We start from the raw sequence: 18,876 nt of genomic DNA, 5'->3' as shown, positions 1-18,876 counted from the left end.
CCACGTCTGATGCAGTTTCAAAGCAGTTGCATTTAAGCAGCTTTCAAATGAATCCACAGAATTTTAGATCCAGGTTAAAATTCTCCGTAAACTGGTGGCACCGGTAGCTCAGTGGTTACAGAGCTGGCCACATACACCGAGGCTGGTGGGTTTGAACCCAGCCCAGGCCAGCTAAAAAATGACAACTACAATAAAAAAAAAAAAATAGCTGGGCCTTGTGCCAGACACCTGTAGTCCCAGCTACTTGGGAGGCTGAGGCAAGAGAATCACTTAAGCCCAAGAGTTTGAGATTGCTGTGAGCTGTAATGCCATGGCACTCCACCGAGGGTGACAAAGTGAGGCTGCCTCAAAAAAAAAATTCTCTATAAACTGATACTCTCTGTAGAATTAAATTTTAATGTAACCGTAAAGAATACTAATATAATTCTGATAGATTTCAATTAGTCGAATCTATGTTTAATTCTATTTTAATTACTATTGATATGGAGGCTAAAATAATGGAAATAAATTTATAAGGTTTAATAAATTAATTCATTAAAAAACCCACTTTGGCTGGGTGTGGTGGCTCATGCCTATAATCCTAGCACTCTGGGAGGCCTGAGGTGGGTGGATTGCTTGAGTTCAGGAGTTTGAGACCAGCCTGAGCAATTATGAGATGCCCATTTTCTACTAAAAATAGGAAAATTAGTCGGGCGTTGTGGCAGGCACCTATAGTCCTAGCTACTTGAGATGCTGAGGCAAGAGAATCGCTTGAGCCCAAGCATTTGAGGTTGCTATGAGTTATGATGCCATGGTACTCTACCCAGGGTGACAGAGTGAGACTGCGTCTCAAAAACAAAAAATAAGGCTTGGTGCCTGTAGCTCAGCGGTTATGGCATCAGCCACATACAAAGGGGCTGGTGGGTTCAAACCCAGCCCGGGCCTGCTAAATAACAATGACAACTACAACAACAAAAATAGCCAAATGTTGTGGCAGGCACCTATAGTCACAACTACTTGGGAGACTGAGGCAAGAGAATTGCTTAAGCCCAAGTGATTGAGGTTGCTATGAGTTGTGACGCCACAGCACTCTACCACAACATAGTGAGACTCTGTCTCAAAAAAAAAAAAAAAAAAAAAAATACAAAAAACCTAAACCTACTCTGCCAGGTGTGGTGGCTCAGGCCTGTAATCCTAGCATTCTGGGAGGCTGAGGCAGGAAGATCACTTGACTTCAGGAGTTTGAGACCAGAATGAGCAAGAGTGAGACCCCATCTCTACTAGAAAAATAGAAAAATTAGCCACCTGTCATGGCAGGTGCCTGTAGTCTCAGCTACTCACTCAGGAGGCTGAAGCAGGAAGATCAGTTGAATCAAGAAGTTTGAGGTTACTATTAGCTAGGCTGACACCATGAGATTCTAGGTGCTTAGGCAACAGAGACTCTGAGTCAAGGAAAAAAAAACTACTTTGTTCTTTTTTTTCCTGATTAATTTGGTAATATAATCTTTTAAGATTGATTTTGAGCCAAAAGAATTTTTCTATTTTTTTTTTTTTTGGTAAGACAGGGTCTTGCTCAAGCTGTTCTTAAACTCATGAGCCCAAGTAATCCACCCACCTCAGCCTCTCAGAGTGGTAGGATTACAGGGGTGAGCCACAGTATCTGGCCTTAAAAGTTAGAGGAAGAAGGCTGGGCCAGATGGCTTACACCTGTAATCCTAGCATTCTGGGAGGCCAAGGCGGGTGGATTTGAGCTCAAGAGTTCAAGACCAGGACAGCACCTGTGGCTCAAAGGAGTAGGGTGCCAGCCCCATATGCTGGAGGTAGCAGGTTCACATCCAGCCCTGGCCAAAACTGCAAAAAAAAAGAGTTCAAGACTAGGTATTGTGGTAGGTGCCTGTAGGTCCAGGTACTCTGGAGGTTGAGGCAAGAGGATGGCTTGAGCCCAAGAGTTTGAGGTTATTATGAGTTATGATGATGCCATGGCATTTTACCAAGGGTGACAGAGTGAGATTCTATTTCAAAAAAAAAAAAGAAAGAAAGAAAAAGTTAGAGGAAGAGGCCGAATTTGATAGCTCTTGTCTATATTCCTAGTACTCTGGGAGGCTCAGGTGGGCGGGTCACTTGAGCTCAGGAGTTCAAGACCAGCCTGAGCAAAAGGCTGGGCATTGTGGCAGGCGCTTATACAGTCAGCTACTGGAAGCTGAGGCATGAAGATCGCTTGAGTTCATGTGTTTGAGATTGCTATGAACTATGATGACACCACAGCACTCAAATCCCAGGGAACAGAGTGAGATTCTGTCACCAAAAAAAAGAAAAAGAAAAAAAAGGGAAGATTTGCTTGTTTACTTAGGAAAATATATAATTGATTTTTTGGTAATGATCATATATATGTGAACTTTTGGATGAGGTTGATTGGAGATAATGGAATGTAAAGTAAAGAAAAGATTATGTTACTGCTTATTACAAATAACCATTTTACTTGTGTCAGCCTTGTCCCTGGGACTGAAATGAGAAGTGGACATTATTATTGGTAAATGTTCCATGCTTATGGTTTGGCCATATACCATAAAATCGATGCTTTTAAACATACAATTCAGTAGGTTTTTAGTAGTTTTCCAAGGTTGTACAACTGTTACCACTAATTCTACAACATTTTCATCACCCCAAAGAGAAACTCTGTAGTTACCACCTCATTCCTCTTACTTATCTACTTCTGTCTCTATAGATTTGTCTGTTCTGAATATTTTATATGGAATTGTGCAATATGTGGCCTTTTGTTTTTTGTTTGTAGTTTCTTTCACTTAGTAAAATGTTTTAAGGTTCGTCCATGTTAAGGGGATGTACTACATTTAATTTATCCATTCATCAATTGATGGATATTTGGGTTGCTGCTGCTTTTTGGCTGTTATAAATAATGCTGCTGCAAACTTTCATGTGTGAATTTTTATGTGGAAATAATGTTTTCAGTTATTTTGGGTATATATTTAGAAGTAGAATTGATGGATCATATGGTTTAACTGTTACACCCTATGTTTAACAATTTGAGGAACTGTCAGACTGTTTCCCAAAGCAACTGCACCATTTTATATTCCCATCAGTGATATATGAGGGCTCCACTTCCTCCATGTCCTTGCCAGTGCCTGTTGAGGCTTGTTAGTCATTCTAGCCATCTTAGTGGTGTAAGGTTAGTATCTCATTGTGGTTTTGATTTTCAGTTCTCTGGTGACTAATGATGTTGAACATATTTTCATGAGCTTCTTAGCAATTTGTGTGTCTTATTTGGAGATACGTCTGTTCAGATCCATTGCCCACTTTTAAATTGGGTTATTTATCTTTTTATTGTTCAGTTATTTTATATTATTCTTTTCTATTCTATTCTATTTTTGAGACGGTCTTACTTCATCGCCTCTGTAGAGTGCCATAGTGTCGTAGCTCACAGCAACCTCAAACTCTTGGGCTCAGTCCTCTTGCTTAAGCCTCCCAAGTAGCTGGGACTACAGGCGCCCACCACAACGACTAGCTATTTTTTTTTTTTTTTTTTTTTTTAGAGACTGGGTCTTACTCTTGCTCAGGCTGGTCTCTAACCCATAAGCTCAGGCAGTCTACTGGCCTCAGCCTCCCAGAGTGCTAGAATTACAGGTGTGAGCCATTGCCCGGCCCTCTTGTTCAGTTATTAACCTATGGAGCTGATTCAGCTTGCTGTTCTCCAAGTACAGTTTATGTGCTATGCTTGTGTCTGGGCAGTATTTGAAATAAAACTTTCCTCATTTTTCATGGCTTCATTCTTCAGGTAATATTTTGGCCTATTGACAGGTATATGGAGGGTGATTTATGGAGTAGGGTGTGAGCAACACTGAAGTTCACAGTCTCAGAGGCTGCATCTTTGGAGGCAGAGGATACTGTCTCACCAGATCATTGATGAAGTTCATGAGGTTTTCTCTGAATTCTTCAAACTCAGTTGTTTCTTACTCCTGTATTTCTATCATGGACTTCCATAGGTAATACAAATCTGTCTTTTTAATACCCAAAAGCATTTTCTTTTCTGTGTATCAAGGCTCTGAAATGGGGCAAGGAGCTCCTTTTTTTTTTGCTGTGCTTGAAGTGTAAACCTAAAATAACAGAGAGAGGCTCTGCAAAGAAATGAATTTGGGAATAAATAGAAGATTATAATCTAGGATGCATATGTTATGATGAATCAGAGGTGCATCCAGAGAAGTTGTGGTAAGGGGAAACTTTTTTTAAACATTTGAATGTTCTGTTTATTATTCATAAGTGATAATTTCTCAGCATTGCCTACATATTTTACTGGTGTTTTGTAATTTTTTATTAATAATTCTTATTCATTGCAAGTCTCACAAACATCACAGGTTGTTTTTAAATTTTGGGGGTTTTGTAATGTTCTTCATAAATAATTTCTTCACCACAGGGCCAGTTTCTGTGGAAAGCCACTTCACTGTATTGTTTACCTTCTTGGACATTCATGTTCCCATCTCCTTTTCAGGCCCTGGTGTCCTCTGTCCACTGCTTCTGGCCCTGGTAGCTCTCTTTTTAGACAAAGCAGCTTCTTTAGTACCATTATTTTGGTCTAAATAGACATTGATCTTCCTTGGGAAATCAGAACTTACTATGAAACTATCATCTGCTCCCAACTCGATATCACATTCACCGTGTTCAACATGTGCTGCATCCTCATCCTCTGCTGCTGACTCTTCTACAATAGGAGAAATGGATCCAGCATCATCCAAATCCTTGTACCTACGACTATCAAAATCTTCCTTTTCTAAATCTTCACCAGCATCCATTTGGTTCAAAGATTCTTTAAGATAGTGCTCATACTTCAGTTTTTCAATGTAGTTGAAAAATCCTCTTGCAACAGCTTGCTCATAAGTTAAAGTTTTTCTCCAAGGTGATGGTTTTCCTTCATTCTCTGATTCCATAAATGGGAACCCAGGTCCTTTGTTAAATAGTTTTTTATCTGTTCGTGAACTTCTGGTATTTTTCCTTTCTTTTGGTCTTCCCCTTTTTCTTCTTGTTGGTTTATATTTCCTCTTTTTATGTTTATGTTTCCTATTCTTATATCTATCAAAAATAGCTTTTAAAGTCACTGGTTCTATAGATGAGTCACTTGATGAATCTCTTGCTTGAACACTTTCAGGCAAAGGAACAGATTTTCTAATGGAGCTTGTTTGCTTCTGTTTAGGTGAGTAAGGAACACACTGTGTTGTAAATAAGCTGCTACCAGAAGAGTTATCACTTTGACTTTCAATTTCCACTGAATCCAAGGTCACGTTGTCAATAGAATCCATTCCTGACTCACCCATCACTTGCTCTTTAATTTTTTGTTTTCTCCTCCAACCATGATGGAGTAAAGGCCGAGCCACTGCCACACCCTGTTACTGAAGGGGAAACTTTTTTTATTTTTTTTTTTTGTAGAGACAGAGTCTCACTTTATGGCCCTCGGTAGAGTGCCGTGGCCTCACACAGCTCACAGCAACCTCCAGCTCCTGGGCTTAAGCAATTCTCTTGCCTCAGCCTCTCGAGTAGCTGGGACTACAGGCGCCCGCCACAACGCCCGGCTATTTTTTTGTTGCAGTTTGGCCGGGGCTGGGTTTGAACCCGCCACCCTCGGCATATGGGGCCGGCGCCCTACTCACTGAGCCACAGGCGCCGCCCTGAAGGGGAAACTTTTAAAGGGAAAAAGGAGAAGTCCACATAAGCTGTTTTGAAACAAATATCATTGGTCACAGTGGCCTATTGTAGGCGCTATGTTAAGTCATTGGTGGAAACAGTTGTTGCTAAGCATGTTCTTATGTGGGTCCTTATCTGAAATGCTTTAGTCCTGAGGAATTTTTTTGTAGTAAGTCCTGGTACAGACATGTGTAGGACAAGCAAGATGAACAGAGCATACAGGGATTCCATGTGGGTTTTAGAAAGTCCTTGTGATAGTACTTATTCAGACATGTGGATGGGAAACTCCTTCATGACCTCCAGGCTCTGCTTTGCCCTGGATCTGTTTATAAGTGACTCCATCTTGGCCTTGGCAACTTTCACACAAGCTGCCTTTCAGATGAAGACTTAAAAACTTTGAGGCATTTCTGAAGTAGAATCATTAGCTCATCATTAGCAAACCTGTTTAGCTTCTGTAAGGTTGATATCTTCTGACTCCATGTCCTTTTGTAAATGTGTGTGATGTTGTTTTGTGATCTGTTGCCACAGTGGTTTATTGGGAAAAGAAGCTATGATCTCATGAAGACATCTTAAACCCAGAAAGTAATTCCAGGAATTATGGAAATTTTCAAACATAAAAGTGTAAGAATAGCTGATAAACTGATAACTACCATGCACTCATTTGTTGGCATCATTGAGTATCAATACTTGGTTATCTTGTTTTTATTCTTGAAGTTTTTTCTTGGAGTACTTTGAAATAATTTCAGACATCACGTTTATAAGTGTGTATCTTTAAAATATAAGGAAGTTTAAAAATGTAACCACAATGCCATTATTAAAACTTCAAAAAAATCTCAATACTTTAACGTTAATAAATATCTGGTCAGTTCTAAAAGTAAATTTTTAAGACTGAATAAAATTTCTTCAATGAAAAGTCCTTAATCTACTGAATCATTCCATTATTATAGGATTTTTAGGTTGCTTACAATTTTGCATGATTATAAATAATGCTGTGATGAATAACTTCATGTCTGTGACTTATTCTCTAGTTGAATCATTACCTCAGGAAGGATTTCTAGAAGTTGAATAATAGTACAAAATGTCACATGATGTTTTATCAAGTCTTCAAATTTGTGTTATATTAAGGAGTTCTTTGTTTAGTACAAAGATTTTAACAGCCTCTCAGTTCTACAAAGAGATGACTCAGTGGCTTTTGCTCTGCTTGGGGGTGCATTGCTGGCTCTTTCATTGCACCTGGCACTGCCTGGAATGCTTTGGTCATGTGTATTCTTATACTTAAAGTGAGAAAGATTATATAGTTTTAGAGACACAGATGAGTACAGGAAAACTTGATTCTTAGTTTTTATTATATACTATTTTACTATTTATTAAAAGCTAAGTCAGGAGCGGTGGCTCATGCCTGTGATCCCAGCATTTGGGGAGGCCGAAGTGGGAAGATTGCTTGAGGCCCAGAGTTTGAGATCAGCCTGGGCAATATAGCAAGATCCATCTTTACAAAAAGTAAGAAAAATCAGCTGGATGTGGTGGTGTGTGCCTATAGTCCTATCTGCTTAGGAAGCTGAGGCAAGAGGATTGCTTGAGCTTAGGAGTTTGAAGTTACAATGAGTGCCACTATACTCTAGCCTAGGCCACATGGCAAGACCCTGTCTCTAAAAAAAAAAAAAGCTAAAGTAGAAGTTAACAGAAAACATTAAGGAAATCATTTAAATTTAACATTAAGCTTTAAAAAAATCTTGTTTCAGTTATTAAATTGAGGATTCAGAGTGTCATAGTCTTGGTGATTTAAAACTACAGTGAGCACTATATGAGGAATGTATCTCTATTGTCTGTTTTTGGTCTTATTTGGGATGCAGAGTGTGATATATAAGGCAGAGAACATGGACTTTGGAGTTAGATCTGGGTTTATTTCTTGACCCTACCATGATAATACTAACAATAGTGATAATATAAATAATTACCATTTATTGAGAATACTATATACCAGACCTATGTAACTCTTTTATATATGTCATCTTATTTAATTTTCACATAATATTTATTTATTATTTATTTTTGTAGAGACAGAGTCTCAACTTTACCACCCTCGGTAGAGTGCCATGATGTCACACGGCTCATAGCAACCTCCAGCTCTTGGGCTTAGGTGATTCTCTTGCCCCAGTCTCCCGAGCAGCTGGGACTATAGGCGCCTGCCACAGCGCCCAGCTATTTTTTTGTTGCAGTTTGGCCGGGGCCAGGTTTGAACCAGCCACCCTCGGTATATGGGGCTGGCGCCCTACTCACTGAGCCACAGGCGCTGCCCTAATTTTCACATAATCTTGCAAGATAAGTTTATGGTCTTAATCTTCCTGATGGAGAAATGAAGCTAAGAGCAGTTCAATAAAAAGCCTGTGACAGAGCTAATCTGTCTCCATTTTTTTCCTATTATATCATTGTATTTTTTATTTTTTTATCATTTCTTTTTATTATGTTTTTTTTATCCTTATCCATTCTCCCAGATTTCCCAGAATCCCCTCCCCAGTCTGTGGGTACAATTCCCCCTCTGCTTCTGGATGTAATTGTTAGATGTACTTAAGGAAATGTGCAAGAACCATGTTCTGAGTCCATCAGGTCATCAGTTGTCTATTATTACAATACACTTTCCACTGTTACAACACAGACTCTACACTTACTGCCTAAGTTTAAGGGAAGGCATATGGTTATATCTGATGAGAGAAAGAATATGTCAAAGATAGCTGGTGTAGTTTGTATTTTCATTTATTAATCTCTTTTCTTCCCAAAGTTTTCTTTTTTTTTTTTTTTTGCAGTTTTTGGCTGGGGCTGGGTTTGAACCCACCACCTCTGGCATATGGTGCCGGTGCCTTTCTCTTTTGAGCCACAGGTGCCACCACTTCCCAAAGTTTTCAATTTTGGGCAATAAGTCAGGGCAGTTCAGCCCTTCTACCCATTCACTTTTTTTCTTCCATCTTTCCTTTTTTTCAGAGTTTGAATTCTTATACAAATGGAGCATATGGTCCAACATACCCACCTGGCCCTGGGGCAAATACTCCCTCATACTCTGGGGCTTATTATGCTCCTGGATATACTCAGACCAATTACTCCACAGAAGTTCCAAGCACTTACCATTCACCTGGCAACAGCCCAACCCCAGCCCCTCGTTGGATATATCCCCAACAGGACTGTCAGACTGAACCTCCAACTCTTCGGGGGCAGGTTCCAGGATATCATGCTTCACAGGTGAGCTTTTTTCTGTTAGGAAAAATTAAAAGGGTCTGCTTTTCAATTATAATAGTAGAAGGGTATCTATTTACACTAGTGCTGATTGAAGAAAAAATTTCCAGGTCAGGAAGGGTACTGCTTTTATATTGATGCCCTTTTTATTTGTAGCAGCTATTGCAGTAATGGCTAAATGGATTTTGGCTGAAGGTATCTTAAAGACGTCACAATGATAAACTTTTATACTGAAAGAAGTCTTTAGAAAGTTGTTGCTTGGAAGTTTCCCTATCTTAGCCTTTTTAGTGGTGTTAGGTTAATATTTTTAAATATTCTAACGATACCATGTTATTTCTCTGTCCACTTCAAGAGTAGTTCTATTATATCTTATGTTTTCTTATAGCATATGGGTACATTTATTTAGTCTATGGGACATGCTTATATTATGCTTCATGCGTTGAATTTTTTGGCACTATTCCTTCTTAGTTTTATCATTATCATATCTACCGTTGGTATTTTTGTTATCAAGATTTTTTAGACCTGGAGAAGTTAATACAACTGATTAATTAATTGGAATTACTATAAATGTTAAGCAGAAAGAAGCATCTCAGAATCTGGCTATATCAGAATATTTTCATTTAAGTTGTTTTGATTTTGTTTTTTTAGCAATGACCAACATATTTCTCCCTCTTAATCTAGAACCCTGGAATGACCCTGCCCCATTATCCTTATGGGGATGGTAATCATAGTGTTCCACAGTCAGGACCAACTGTCCGACCACAAGAGGATGCGTGGGGGTCTCCTGGAGTTTATGGAGTGGGTGCCCGTTACCCCTGGCCTTCATCTACACCCTCAGCACCACCTGGGAATCTGTACATGACGGAAAATACTTCACCATGGCCCAGCAGTGGCTCTCCTCAGACACCTTCATCACCACCTCTCCAGCAGCCCAAGGTACAGCTTCTAAATCAGAGGTTCTCAACCTTCCTCATACTGCGATGTGTTTTCATTGTTACAAAGGCGTCGCAACCCACAGGTTGAGAACCACTGTTTTAAATGTTGTCCCTCTGATGTTTGGGTACTGAGGAGGGTACAACATGGGAGTTTTTTGCATTGGTCTCTGTTAATTGCAAAAAGTTGGTAACAACTACCTATTGCTTTTACCTAAGCCCAGCTTCTTTCTTTTTTTTTTTTTAATTAGACTTTATTTTTTTAGAGAAGGTTTAGGTTCCTATCCTTTTTTTAAGAGACAGAAAAATAACACATTTTCTGTTTATTGTAATTTTACCTGAATATTAAATATAAGGGTTGTGTTTTCCTACCTCACTCTGTAGACATAAGGCAAAACTAATGTGAAATATCTGCCATATTAGCTTGTATGTAAAACAATAGGCTTGAAAATCATTTGCTTGTGGTCTGTTCCTTTTCAAGGTTTTTTTTTTGGTTTTAACCCTTTAGGGGAAAAACTATCTAATTCTTACTAAGTCACTGGATGGATTGTGAGGTGGTGAGGATGGATTGTGAGGTGCTCATGATGACAACCTGCCTTAGGGTAGGTTCCAGTCATAACTCAGGAATTCTCTGCCTTTTACTTTATAGGGCACTTCCTTATCTTCTTAGGAAGGTGTTTTTCTCAAATAATTAAGGAGGGAAGTCTAGATTTTTACTGGTGGGGTATCTTTTCATGTACCTTCCTGGTCATGTGAAAGATGTGGGCTAATAAATCTGATGTTAATGGATTTCCATTAAAAAAGTTTTCTTCCCCTTTTTGCTCTCGCATTCCAAGGATTCCACATACCCCTATAGCCAATCAGATCAAGGCATGAACCGGCACAACTTTCCTTGCAGAGTCCATCAGTATGAATCTTCGGGGACAATGAACAATGATAATTCAGATCTTTTGGATTCCCAAGTCCAGTATAGTGCTGAGCCTCAGCTGTATGGTAATGCCAACAACGAACATCCCAGCAATCAAGATCAAAGTAATAATCTTCCTGAAGAGGGTTTATCTTCAGATGAAGGTACTCCCCCAAGTATTAAAAAAATCATACATGTCCTGGAGAAGGTCCAGTATCTTGAACAAGAAGTAGAAGAGTTTGTAGGAAAAAAGACAGACAAAGCTTACTGGCTTCTGGAAGAAATGCTAACCAAGGAACTTTTGGAACTGGATTCAGTTGAAACTGGGGGCCAGGACTCTGTCCGGCAGGCCCGGAAAGAGGCTGTTTGTAAGATTCAGGCCATACTGGAAAAATTGGAAAAAAAAGGATTATGAAAGGATTTAGAACAAAGTGGAAGCCTGTTACTAACTTGACCAAAGAACTCTTGATTTTGGTTAATTACCCTCTTTTCTAAATGACTGTTGGTGACAAGAAGCAATACATTCCAACTTTCCTTTGATTTAAAATTTGAAAAGACTGGCAAAGGAATGGAAAAACATTTTAGTTAAGAGTTGCTTTCAGTTTTCAGACGAATGAATGTAGTAGGGAACTATGGAGTTAAGATACTGCCAAGTAGACTCACTCCTTAAGAAACTTACGGATATCTGTAAGCTGCTTGTTAACAGCAGGAGGGAAATACAGGCTTATGAGAAACAGGCTTATCAGAAATCTACCAGAGGAGACTGGATATAATCTGAGAAAAACAGAATCTGTTTTTTTTAAACATCTGGATTATTTGTCACATTTTTGTATATTGTGACTGCTTTCGGCATACACTTCATGTGTAAATTACAGCTTAGACTTTAGCCTTTTTGGACCTCTGTTTCCTTTTGTTATTTACAGTTCACAAATAGAGTATCTTCTACTTCTTGGTACATTTTGTAGTAATATGTTTAATTATTCGAGAGACTATATTGACAGCCAGATAGTATGGCTATTCTGAATGAAATATCTTTTCACCTCTTGAATATATTGCAATGTGTAGTGATTTCCTGAGGTAAATTGTTTGTTTCCCATGTTGTATAAATCGTTAGTGTTTTTACCACTTCTGCATCTCATGGTGGTAGTGAAAGGTGAATTTGGAAATGGCATTGACATAGAATAAAAATGTTTGTGGACATTTTTCTTTTTTTTGCTTTTTTATTGTATTTTGGTAAAGATCCACTTTAAAATTTACCCTTTTTTTTTTTTAACAACATATAATCTTTTCACTGTTGCTGCTTCCATAGACAGCATTGTGATACATTAAATGCCACAGTAAGTTGAAATAATGACTGCAAAAGTAATAAATACAGTTACTTAGTAATACCATTCTTCCATCTAAGATTAGTTTCACTGTCAAGATCCCTCTGAGCAGATTCAGCTCAGTTTATAGATAAATGAGAGTAAAAGGGGATTCATGCTCAGGGAATGAATCAGCCATAGTTAGAATAGGAAATTAATTATTTTCTTCTTTTAAATGTAGATTTGATGTTTATCTTTATTTCCTTAAAGTAAATTGCATAGATAGAATTGCCTGTTTCATAAAACGATGTTCTTACCATTATTAACAGTCATTTTAGAGCCAAATTTAAGGAAAGGGTATTGAAGAGGTTTTACTTAGAAGAGACTTAGGTATGTAACTTACTTTTTACATCTGAGGTGAGTTTTAGTATACAGTATCTGTTCTTAGAAAAACAACTGTTTCTTCATAAAATATCCAAGTGGTAATTTTTTTCCTAGACTGCCAGGCCTATTAGTGATACTAAATCTGTCAGCTATCTCTATTCTTCAAAAACAAAACCACATTAGATGAGAGGAAACATAGTAAAAATATTAGCTGCATCTTATAGTTGGGATGAGTGATTAATATGGTGATATTTTTTCTTGGATTTTAATTTTTGTCCTAATGTAGGAATGTTTAAAAAAGGCTTTTCTATGAAATTAGAAAATTATACTTGAGATTAAAAATATGGAAGGGGGAGGACTTTAAAGCTAAGTTACCAGTGAGACAATGAGTAATCCTGAAGAGAACACTACTGTTTTACTGACTGAATGCCCACGATGCCAATTTCCATGAAGTCTTATATATACATATATATATGTACACACACTATATACATATATGTGTGTATGATTTTAAACAGTTTTTTAAGTTTTTGAAGTAATTTTAGACTTACAGAAGAATTGTAAAAATAGTATAGAGTTCTCGGGCGGCGCCTGTGGCTCAAGGAGTAGGGCGCCGGTCCCATATGCCGGAGGTGGCGGGTTCAAACCTAGCCCCGGCCAAAATAAAAAAAAAAAAAAAAAAATAGTATAGAGTTCTCATGTTTCCTCTACCCACCTTCCCCTTATGTTAACATCTTACATAACCATAGAACATTTGTCAAAATTAAGAAATTAACCTTGATACAATACTATTAACTGTTGTAGAGAATTTAAACAGTAAGATTTTTGTGAGTCTTTTCACTAATCCAGGATCCCACCTTGCACTTAGTTGTCATGTCTCCTCTGTGTCCTCCAGTCTGTGACAGTGTATCAAAATGGGATTCCTGATGTCATGTATTTCTGGTGTTGTTGTTAACTATGTTTGATCACTATGCTAGCGTGATACCTGCTAGGATTTTCTACTGTAAACTTACTATGTTTTTCTTGTAATTATTAATATTTGCTGGAGATACTTTGAGACTATGCAAATGTCCTGTTTCTGCTTGAAGTTTTGCCCATTTTATTTATCCATTGGCAGATCTTGCTTGTGGCAATGACTACTGTGGTGTTCTAATGGTGATTTTCTATTTCTCTCATTCCTTCTACATTTGTAATTGGAATTCTTCTCTAAAGAAGAGTTGTCACTTCTGGATTTATATTTCAAATTGTAATAATATTCAGGATTAGTACAAACTTAGAACTTAAAGATCTTAAACCATGTTTATAAATGATTCCAAATACTGGTATCAATGATTAGAAACTAAGATGGTAACATGACTCAGAAAATATAATGAACTTAAGAAGGAAAATAGTATTTATGATTTGTAGAATTGGTTCAACTTTTGACATAATATTGACTGTAGACTGCATCCAAAATTTTCTTGAAATTTCACATCTGGACTTTTTAAAAGTGTCTACATTTATATTGCTTTGGGGATCATCTTGTCAAAATCTTGAATAAAGTTTAAGACCTGGCATGATAAACACAGCTGTTTTCTTTATAATAATAACCATTGTCCCATATATAAATGCCAATATAGATATTTAAAGCCCTAATGAAATATCTAGGGGATGGGTTCCACATGTCCTTACATGTTGGTACATAAGTCTTTTAAATGCTTTCAGAAATTGTGTTTTGAAAATAGTTCTTTAGTTGGTTAATGTAAATCATAGTTAAAGTTAGGCAGGCTAAAAAAAGTTGAACAATATAGACTAAATTGACATTTTTTTTTTTCCTAAGGCAGAGTCTCCCTTTGTTGCCCTTGGTAGAGTGCTATGGTATCATAGCTCACAGCAACCTCAAACTCTTTGGCTCAAGTGATCTCTTGCCTCAGCCTCCTGAGTACCTGGGAGGCACCCACCACAATGCCCAGCTAGTTTTTCTATTTTCAGTAGAGAGGGGGTCTCACTTGTGCTCAGGCTGGTCTCTAACTCCTAAGCTCAAGCAGTCTACCCACCTTGGCCTCCCAGAGTGCTGTGATTACAAGCATGAGCCACCACGCCTGGCCTTAAGTTGACTTTTTTTTGAGATAGAGTCTCACTTTGTCGCCCTCAGTAGAGTGCTGTGGCATCATAGCTCACAGCAACCTCTAGCTCTTGGGCTTAGGCGATTCTCTTGCCTCAGCCTCCCTTGGGAAAATCGCCTAAGCCCAAGAGTTAGAGGTTGCTGTGAGACTACAGGTGCCTGCCACAATGTCCACTATTTTTTGTTGCAGTTTGGCCGGGGTTGGGTTTGAACCTGTCACCTTCGGTATATGGGGCTGGTGCCCAACTCACTCAGCCACAGGTGCCACCCTTTTTTTTTTTTTTGAGACAGAGTCTCAAGCTGTCTCTCTGGATAGATTGTCATGGCATCATAGCTCACAGCAACCTCCAATTCTTGGGCTCCAGTGATCCTCTTGCCTCAGTTTTTCTTTTCTTTTTTTTTTTTTGTAGAGACAGAGTCTCACTTTTTATGGCCCTCGGTAGAGTGCTGTGGCCTCACACAGCTTACAGCAACTTCCAACTCCTGGGCTTAAGTGATTCTCTTGCCTCAGCCTCCCAAGTAGCTGGGACTACAGGCGCCCGCCACAACGCCCGGCTATTTTTTTGTTGCAGTTCAGCCGGGGCCGGGTTTGAACCCGCCACCCTCGGTATGTGGGGCCGGCGCCTTACCGACTGAGCCACAGGCGCTGCCCAGTTTTTCTATTTTTAGTAGAGATGGGGTCTTGCTTTTGCTCAGGCTGGTCTCGAACTCGTGAGCTCAAGGAATCCAGTCTCCCAGAGTGCTAGGATTGTAGGTGTGAGCCACCACACCAGACTTAAATTGACATTTTTAAAAATAGCTTTTGAAGGAAGAATAGTTGCTTTTCTTTTTCATCTTTGATTTTTTATTTTTATATTTTTTTACTCTTTTGAAAAAAGGAGTTTACCTCAGTTCATAGAAGTTATGAGTTTAAAAACTTAATTGTATGAAAAGCAACATTCTCTGCTAATTCTATTTTCATCTTCTCTTCTCTAGGGGCAACAATCACTTTGAGTTTTGTTTTGTTAATTTAAAAGAAAATTTTTTTTTAGAGGTGGGGTCTTGCTATGTTGACCGGACCGGTCAATTGAACTCCTGGGCTCAAATGTTCCCCTCACCACACTCTCCCCAGGAGCTGGGACTATAGGCATGCTCCACCTTTCCTGGCTTCAATGTATTTCTATATTTTTATTTATTTATTTATTTATTTTTTTTTTTTGGTTGCAGTTTGGCAGGGGCCGGGTTTGAACCCGCCACCCTCGGTATATGGGGCCGGCGCCCTACTGACTGAGCCACAGGCGCCGCCCGTATTTCTATATTTTTAATACAATTGTATTGCTTCTTCTTAATTTTATTTATTTATTTATTTTTTTGAGACAGAGTCTCACTTTGTCGCCCTTGGTAGAATGTCGTGGTATCACAGCTCACAGCAACCTCCAGCTCTAGGGCTTAGATGATTCTTTTTTTTTTTTTAATTGTTGGGGATTCATTGAGGGTACAATAAGCCAGGTTACACTGATTGCATTTGGTCGGTAAAGTCCCTCTTGCAATCATGTCTTGCCCCCAGAAGGTGTGGCACGCACCAAGGCCCCGCCCCTTTCCCTCTCTCTGCTTTTCCTTCCCCCCCATAACCTTAATTGTCATTAATTGTCCTCATATCAAAATTGAGTACATAGGATTCATGCTTCTCCATTCTTGTGATGCTTTACTAAAAATAATGTGTTCCACTTCCATCCAGGTTAATACAAAGGATGTAAAGTCTCCTTTTTTTTTTTTTTCTTGTAGAGACAGAGTCTCACTGTACCGCCCTCCGGTAGAGTGCTATGGTGTCACTCGCTCACAGCAACCTCTAACTCTTGGATTTAAGCGATTCTCTTGCCTCAGCCTCCCGAGCAGCTGGGACTACAGGCGCCTGCCACAACGCTTGGCTATTTTTTTGTTGCAGTTTGGCCAGGGCTGGGTTTGAACCTGCCACCCTCGGCATATGGGTCCGGTGCCCTACTCACTGAGCCACAGGTGCTGCCCAAGTCTCCATTTTTTTTTAATAGCTGAATAGTATTCCATGGTGTACATATACCACAGCTTATTAATCCATTCCTGGGTTGGTGGGCATTTAGGCTGTTTCCACATTTTGGCGATTGTAAATTGAGCTGCAATAAACAGTCTAGTACAATCCTTATGATAAAAGGATTTTTTTCCTTCTGGGTAGATGCCCAGTAATGGGATTGCCAGATCAAATGGGAGGTCTAGCTTGAGGTTTTTCCACACTTCCTTCCAGAAAGGTTGTACTAGTTTGCAGTCCCACCGGCAGTGTAAAAGTTAGATGATTCTCTTGCCTCAGCCTCCCATAGAGCTGGGACTACAGGCACCCGCCACAATGGCCGGCTATTTCTTTGTTGCAGTTTGGCCGGGGATGGGTTTGAACCCACCACCCTCAGTATATGTGGCCGGTGCCCTATTCATTGAGCCAACAGGTACCACTCCTATTTCTATATTTTTAAATAACACAACTTTATTGCTTCTTCTTGATTTATCAATTTTTTCTACTGCTTTTCTTTTATTGAGGATGAGAATTTAAGTTTATTTGCCTGCCCCTACCACACACAATCTCAGTCCTATCTTTCTAACGTCTTGATACATTTATATGGTAATTTCATTGTTTATTATTATGACCATGTAAATAATAATTAGAACTCAGCCATGTAGTAAACTGATTATTTTTCCTTTCTTTGTTTTCCCTGAAATTAATCATTTGTTATATTGGTTACATTTGCTGTGTTTGCTTATGTACTTATGAGTAATTTGACCTTCATCAGTTGACTAAATTTTCTTACAATATGCTCAGAGGTATTTTTATTAATTTTAAACTCCTGAAGAAGTCTATCCTGGAGCCTGCAGGCTGGCAGGTTTCTGGTGCAGTGTCATCCTGGGATCTTTCTTCATCCATACTGGTGATTCCTTTTGCCTTTTATGTTGGTTTCCTGTTTCCTGTGTCTTTCTGTTTCTTCATTTATTCCCTCATTTTGGTGGAACATATTTTCTAGTAGTTTGTTGGAAAAAGAGTAGGGGATAAATATTTTTTTTTTTTTTTGGGGGGGGGCTGGGTTTGAACCTGCCACCTCTGGCATATGGGGCCAACACCTTACTCCTTTGAGCCACAGGTGCTGCACAGGATAAATAATTTTTTTTATCTTAGATACAGTAAGATATATATATGTGGATTGCTTGAGCTCACAATTTCAAGACCAGCCTGAGCAAACTGGAGTAGAACCTAAGTAGAACCTCCACCTCTCTTCATTGACCACCGGACATGCACCACATGTACATATCAGTTCAGCAGGCCTAGTTCCTTATGTCGCCTACCTTACAATCCCTTGGGTGGTCAACTTATAGACGTTCTACTGTATTTGAAAATGTCTGTTCTACCCACTGGATTTTTTTTTTTTTTTTTTATAGAGACAGTTTCACTTTATTGCCCTCGGTAGAGTGCCATGGCATCACACAGCTCACAGCAACCTCCAACTCCTGGGCTTAAGTGATTCTCTTGCCTCAGCCTCCCAAGTAGCTGGGACTACAGGCGCCTGCCACAATGCCCGGCTATTTTTTTGTTGTAGTTCGGCCGGGCCGGGTTTGAACCCGCCACCCTCGGTATATATGGCCGGCGCCTTACCAACTGAGCCACAGGTGCCGCCCCAAACACTGGATTTAATAGTTTGGCTGGGTATAGATTTCTAGGAAATGATTATCTTAAATATTTTGAAAACATACTATATTATCTTATAGTTTTCAGAATTGCTGTTGTGAAGCATATGCCATTCTGATTCATAATCTTTTGTATAAAACTCAATTTTTTTTTTTTTTTTTGAGACAGAGTCTTACTTTGTTGCCCTCGGTAGAGTGCCATGGCGTCATAACTCCCAATAACTTCAAACTCTGGGGCACAAGCGATCCTCTTGCCTCAGCCTCCCAGGTAGCTGGGACCACAGGCGCCCACCACAATGCCTGGCTATTTTTAGAGATCAGGCTGCTCTCGAACTCTTGAGCTCAGGCAATCTACCTGCTTTAGCCTCCCATAGTGCTGGGACTATCGGTATGAGCTATAAAACCTGATTTTTATCTGTTGAAGCTTGTGGGATATTTTTGTCCTTTCTGTTCTGAAATTTCCTAACTTTGGTGTGGTTCATGTTTTGCTGGGCCCATTTCATTCTGGAAACTCATTCCCTTACATCCTGTGAAAGTTTTTTGATTTTTGTTAATTTCCCTCTTTTTTCCACTCTAGTATTTTATGTTAATACTTTCTAGAATTGCTACTATTTGGATTGAAGGCCTTTTGTAGACTGGTTCTTTAATTTTCTTATCTCCACCCTCCCC

At 39.1% G+C, this 18,876-nt stretch overlaps 2 protein-coding genes across 2 annotated transcripts in view; one reads left to right on the top strand and one right to left on the bottom strand.

Annotated features, from left to right (window-relative positions):
• The window catches only part of BAG4 (BAG cochaperone 4), a 30,128-nt gene extending 16,139 nt beyond the window's left edge, over positions 1–13,989 (top strand). The window contains exons 4-6 of the mRNA XM_053578519.1: positions 8,647–8,901; positions 9,577–9,831; positions 10,664–13,989. Coding sequence (XP_053434494.1) covers positions 8,647–8,901; positions 9,577–9,831; positions 10,664–11,149 — 996 coding nt within the window. The 3' untranslated portion in view covers positions 11,150–13,989. The remainder of the gene's footprint in view (positions 1–8,646; positions 8,902–9,576; positions 9,832–10,663) is intronic.
• On the bottom strand, positions 4,230–5,357 carry LOC128576393 (TATA box-binding protein-associated factor RNA polymerase I subunit D-like). Its single transcript, XM_053578521.1, has one exon. It carries the CDS (start codon positions 5,298–5,300, stop codon positions 4,458–4,460), a length of 843 nt encoding a protein of 280 aa, XP_053434496.1. The 5' UTR covers positions 5,301–5,357; the 3' UTR covers positions 4,230–4,457.
• Positions 13,990–18,876: the final 4,887 nt, after the last annotated feature.

The sequence above is a fragment of the Nycticebus coucang genome, chromosome 24 (assembly GCF_027406575.1).
Source record: "Nycticebus coucang isolate mNycCou1 chromosome 24, mNycCou1.pri, whole genome shotgun sequence".
Classification (NCBI taxonomy): domain Eukaryota; kingdom Metazoa; phylum Chordata; class Mammalia; order Primates; family Lorisidae; genus Nycticebus; species Nycticebus coucang.
The sequence above is the reverse complement of the archived record's forward strand: the minus strand, read 5'-3'. Positions and strand labels throughout refer to the sequence as shown.